General features: G+C 41.4%; 1 protein-coding gene across 1 annotated transcript; it reads left to right on the top strand.

Moving 5' to 3' along the window:
* The first annotated feature begins 1,939 nt into the window (after positions 1-1,939).
* LOC146464536 (trace amine-associated receptor 7d-like) lies at positions 1,940-2,650 on the top strand. The gene has a single exon (XM_085129588.1). It carries the CDS (start codon positions 1,940-1,942, stop codon positions 2,648-2,650), a length of 711 nt encoding a protein of 236 aa, XP_084985714.1.
* Positions 2,651-6,098: the final 3,448 nt, after the last annotated feature.

Genomic DNA, 6,098 nt, shown 5'->3' on the forward strand with positions numbered 1-6,098 from the left:
GGGCTTTGCATTTGGCGGAGACACCGATGCAGCTAAACTCTATAGTAAATCCAATCATTTACTGGTATACACCTTATGCAAAAATGCCTGACATTTTAATATTCTTTTGTCTGCATTCAAATTAGCCTCACTAACCTCGTTCAAGGGAAAATATTCTATTGATTTTTCAACTCAAGAGCGAGGCTAGTAAGGCTAATTTGAATGCAAACAAAAGAATATTAAATTGTCAGCCATTTTTGCATAGGGTCTATAGAGACCGTCGCTTTAGGAATGCCCTGCTAGAGCTTTTACGATTTCGGAAACCTCAAGCCACCCCACCATCGTGCGAATTGCTAACAGCTGGTTAAGGAATGTAGTCATCAAATCTCAAGTGAGCGAGAGCCGATTGCTTGCTTAACCAAGGCGCATTCCCCAGAAAAACTCACACTCTAGAATTGCCAGTTGCTTCGTGTTACGCGGGCCCGTTGTCGATGTCGTAAAGAGAGATTACATCTCGTCTTCCTCGTTTATGTTCAACAATTGCGGATGCCTTTTTCAAGTCTTCATGGTTGGGTTGCCATTCGAAGCACTCGATTTGCTTCCATAGGAGCTTCTTCACCGGCTTAAATTTTTCTTCCTTTTTTTTTGGTGTTGGAGGGGGAGGGGTTGAAAATGATTCCTTTTTTGTGCTTTCAGTTTGGACGTCGATGTTTTCCTAACACATTCATAACTCACCCGTCCTGTAAAGAACTTTGAAAACTGCAACTTCTAAAGGTGTTTTTAGAATTGGTTGCATGCAATGAGAGACGTTTTGACTTTTTGACTGTTTTAAACATGTTTTTCTACGTTTAATAGTGTTGGCAGTGTTGCTGACTATAATTTAAGAATTACTTTTTCTTGCGGTTCCATTTGTCGAAATATTACATATACGCGTGCGCACTTGATTTGGTGTTGGAAGCGCACACTAAAACGAATAAATCAATTTCATATTTTTAAATAACTGATGGAACGGGCCTTATATAACCGATTGCACAGACGTACAATCAGTCATCCTCTTTTTCTTGAAACTGAAAAACAAATTCTCTTGAAAACGGCTGAATAGCGGCCACTGAAAATCATTACTAACTGAACAATTGACTTTAAGGCCGTTTGGTTCCGGATGAACATCTCTGGGAAACCATCTCGATTGCTTTTCGGTAGTTGTAATTATTGTTCCACAATTTACGAAGTTATCAACATTTTTTTGCAACGATTTTCCCACATAGATGCGGATTTGATGACAAAAGGCAGTTTTTGACAAAGGGCAAAGCAATAATTCTGACTATTTAATGTCGCTGAAATCTCCCCTTCTAGCTCTGAACCCTTTGTTTTGCGGATAATCAATCCATTGGCGAGTTTTGCTTTTTTGTATTTTAGTTTAAGTTTCCAGCTGTTAGATAAGCTTTTTTCTCAGTACTCGTCTTCTTAAAGAATAGTACTAACTGAAAATGTTAATATTAGACAGCCAGTTTTTTAACTCTCTTGATCACTGCGCGCACACTTAGCTCGCCTACCAAGCCGTACATTAGCCTAAGTACCGAAAGATTTTATTCTCTTGTCACTAATCTAGACAGTTTTTTTTGGAACGACTTATTATCGCTTACATTATATCAAAGTTCTAACGTCTTCGGGATCATCATACTCTGCAATGGACTTACATAGCGCAACAACAGCCGCCAACTCTTCCTCTGGAATAAGGTCAGTATTCCTTTGCCCAGAGAAACCGAATTTCGTGTGGGATTTAACTGACACTACAATTCTTTGGATTTTAGTCGCTGTCGTATCCATTAGTTCTCCTGCTATAATTCTTTTGAACGCATCAGTGATCATTGCTGTAATACAAAGGAAAGAATTACAAAGAATCTCCTACATTCTGCTGTCGAGTCTCGCCGTTACGGACCTTCTAGTAGGCGTTATAAACATGCCGTTATCTGCTACTGTTGACGTGTTAATCGCCCTTCAAAAGGTTCATGATGTTTGTATGATAGACTCTGTCAATGTTCATTTCATGTTTTTCATTTTCGCCTCCTCGCTGTACCATTTGACTTTGATTGCTTGGGAAAGGTATGTGGCGATCCAAAAATGGATGGACTATAGGACCATTTTAACAAGAAGCCGTGTGAATAAACTGGCGATAGGAGCTTGGTTTGCAGCTCTGTTGACAACTCTTCCAGGAATACTACTGGAAGCACTCGGCGCGGACCCTAAGTTCGAGGTAGTGTGGTTGAACGTTAAGATTGCTTTGGGAATTACTACATCAATACTTACTGTGTATTTCTATATTATGGTTTACCTTGGAGTACGCAAACGAAACCTGAGTGTCATCAGTCAAGCCAGCTCTCAAGTGGCGGTAAAACTCGAGAACAAAGTTGCTTTGACAAGTGGCTTAATCACAGCTGCCCCGTTTTTTTCCTTCCTTCCATCAGCCGTTGTGGATGCGTTGGGAACCTTTTTTCCAACCTTTCGCAAAAACTGGGCTTTCCGTTCGGCGGAGACACTGATGCAGCTAAACTCTATAGTGAATCCATGTATTTACTGCTATAGAGACCGCCGCTTTAGGAATGCCCTGTTAGAGCTTTTACGATTACGGAAACCTGAAACCTCACCGGCAGACGGTGCCGAGCGATTTTGAAGGCGAAAAAAGCAGTTGAATTCCCTGAAAGATGTCGCTGAACAGCTAAGCATCGAAAACTACCCGGCTCGTTTGGCAAGATCACCTTCCTGCTATGCAACCATGGTTTTAGATTACGCTCCTGGAATTGTTCTTGGAAGGATGTTGAAAAGATCCATGTCAGCTCCATCGCTTGTTGAAGGCAGCAGCTTCTGCCGTGGTTCACAACATCATCAGCGGACGTGTCACAATGTGGCCACAGTTGCAACAATCCATAACGCAAGACGAAGCCAGTGTCAAGTGGGAAAATGTACGTCCAAATTTGGAAAAAGTAACGTTGCAGAGCTGCAGTCAGAGGAACGAAGGTCTGGTGAAATAAAGTTGAAAAGATCCTTGTCAGCTCCATCGCTTGCTGAAGGCAACAGCTCATGTCAAGATTTACAGTTGCTTACAACAACTAAAACAACCCATACAGGATGCTGCCAACTCAAAAAACAATCTAATCATGATTTACGGAAAGAGATGAAGACGGTTCAAAGTACAACAGACACGCTCTTCTGTGGCAAAACAGAATCGCCTAACTCAATGAAAACGGATCATTGTGCCTTCACGAACTCTTCGAACCGTTGTCAGAGGGAACAGGAGAGCATTGTTCGGAGATATAAATCAGCACCATGCTACTCAATAAACCAAGTGGACAGTCAGTTTGAGTAGATTATAACATTACTACAGAAGCTAAAGCAGATTCAGCTTTCTAAAAAGATTTTATTAAGTGAAATGGAAACAAGGGTCAACTTGACTCCTCCGTTGCAGTTTCTATCGATTATTTTGTTTGCAAGACACAACTCCCTTCGTGTGTATCGAAGTGAGTTTGTTTCCTGGCACTCCTGCAATAGCCTGCTGGTGATCACGTGAAAATCACGTGTAAGTCACGAGGTAGAAGTCGCACGTGTACAGCTTTACTCTTTTATTGCATAAAGGCCTTAGAACTGAAGGTGTCGTCAAGCACTGTACTTAAAACCATAGATAATGTGCCTTGAGATTAAGCTCTCGTGCTCTGCTGTTGATCACTCAAAGTGGGACACTACAATGTAATACGTTCTAGACAATTAAACAAAGTGACATATTTTGCTTGTTCTCCTGTCCCTGTATGCTAAAGTGAAGCAGTAGTGGAAATCTAAACTAGCTTAATAGTTGTTTCCTTGTTGTTTGTTCGTGGGGGTTCTGCGTTGTGTTTCAGAATTTCATTGTGGGCCGACTGGCTTTTTGATCGCCAATCACGGTTTCTGTTTTGTTTCTTTATAACATTATAAGAAATTACTAAATTATTATGTAGAAATTGCTTTGGACAAATGGTAGGGAACGAACAACCTTTCTGTGGTTTTAAAATGCATACACTGCATTTCTTGAACTATGGGTCCTCTCTCGAATTAACCCCCCTTGGAACGATCAATTGTCAAAACTTTAAGCTCTAGTTTATTGATTTTGAAAGGGACAAGAAACGAACGAAAATTAAATGTCTTTCTCATGATTGTTCCACTGTTAACAAAACGCATTTCGGGCAGTTTCATTGCTCTTCTTCAGCCAGCAAAAAAAGCAAATGTAGCCACACTTTAGACACATTGTGAAGATTGTATGAAGAGATAAATCATTGTAATATTTTTTTGGCCGCAAAATACTCCCCAAGGCGTATCCAATCTCGTATCCTGAGTCCTCAGGCTCTTTGGTTAGCGGTTGATCGCCAGGAGAAACTCTGGGAAACTGGAATTTCATAACCGCAGGATTTCTGCGGTAAGACAATGCAAGTTGTTACAGGGCACCAAATCAAAAAATTTAAATAAAATTCCAGTTTCCCAGAGTCTCTCCTGGCGACCAACCGCTGGCCAAAGAGCCTGGGACTCTGGGTACGGTCCTTTTCTCCATCGAAGTAGCTGTTTTGTATCAAGGCTGGTTTCCATATGATCGCAGATCGCAATAAGGTCTGCGATCATCTGCGATCATATGGAAACTACTTCTGCGATCGTCTGCGATCCTGCGATCGTGATCGCAGAAGATAGAACCATGTTCTATCTAAAGGCTGGTTTCCATATGATCGCGGATCGCAGATCGCAGATCGCAGATCGCAAACAATCGCAATTGATCGCAGACGATCGCAGGAGATAGAACATGGTTCTATCTTCTGCGATCGGCTGCGATCACGATCGCAGGATCGCAGACGATCGCAGAAGTAGTTTCCATATGATCGCAGACGATCGCAGACCTTATTGCGATCTGCGATCCGCGATCATATGGAAACCAGCCTTAAGATAGAACATGGTTCTATCTTCTGCGATCACGATCGCAGGATTGCAGACGATCGCAGACCTTATTGCGATCTGCGATCCGCGATCTGCGATCATATGGAAACCAGCCTTAAGGGGCGCGATCCCTGACTTAACCTTTTGATTGTCCAGTGGAATAGTACTTTCCACTTCCAAGAACGGGAAATCCTACTCGAGAGATGATACTGCATCATAATGATTTTTTCTGAAACAAGATGCCTATACTGGCATTTACGCGAGATGCTGGGGCTAATTCATTTATTCCAACTGTATGCTTCGCCGATTGATAAATCTATCCTTGCTAATGGAATATTTTGAGTCACGAAGATCGCGTTATGTTGTTTCCCTTGTGTTACGCTACAAAGGGTCTCACCGGAAATATCGGAAATTCCATTACGATAACGTAAGCTTCTCAATGACCTCTTCTTAGTCTCCAATCGTGGTTCGGGACTGTCAAACAAAGCACGATTCCTTAGCCAAAAACTCTCCAATTTCCACCGTTTTAAATGTCGAGTGCTTCTTATAAGTTATTCTTTCGATTTACCACTTCAAAATGATGAAATTTCCGTTTGAAAACGGCACACTTGGGTCCACAACATGTAAACAATATGGCGCCACAATTTAATCCAGTTTTATTGAAGAAATCAAATGATGCGTTGACGTCACACAGGTAGGGGTGAGTGGGTCCCCTCCCTCGCGATATAAGCGACAAGAATGGATTTTGATTAGCCTGCTTCTGTTGAAGACAATCAGAACAATACATCCCGAGTAGGAGAGGGGAGGGTTTAATGAATAAATTAATGTACAGATTTGTGGCTACGAGGAAGAAAAAAAAAAAGAAACCGACCCGTTTTTAGACACGGTATGCCCCTTCAGGGCATCCCGCGTAAAAATTTCAATCTCGCAGAAATTGCTGTATCCGGAAAAAAATAGACTACTTCACTGAAGAGATTCCCATGTCAGTGTCATCGGGTTTTACTTATGAAGTTATGTTTTTGGATAAAAGTAGGAAATACGAACAATCACCTGATCTGCTGAAAAAATATTAAACCCGGCTATTTCCGGAAATATAAAATATAAATCTTACAATCCCAAAGGGTCCACAAGAAATTCGATGTCACAAGCTCCTAAAAAATCGTCAAGTAAAC

This window comes from Pavona decussata, unplaced genomic scaffold, assembly GCF_977016875.1.
Source record: "Pavona decussata unplaced genomic scaffold, jaPavDecu1.1 SCAFFOLD_161, whole genome shotgun sequence".
In the NCBI taxonomy this organism is placed as follows: domain Eukaryota; kingdom Metazoa; phylum Cnidaria; class Anthozoa; order Scleractinia; family Agariciidae; genus Pavona; species Pavona decussata.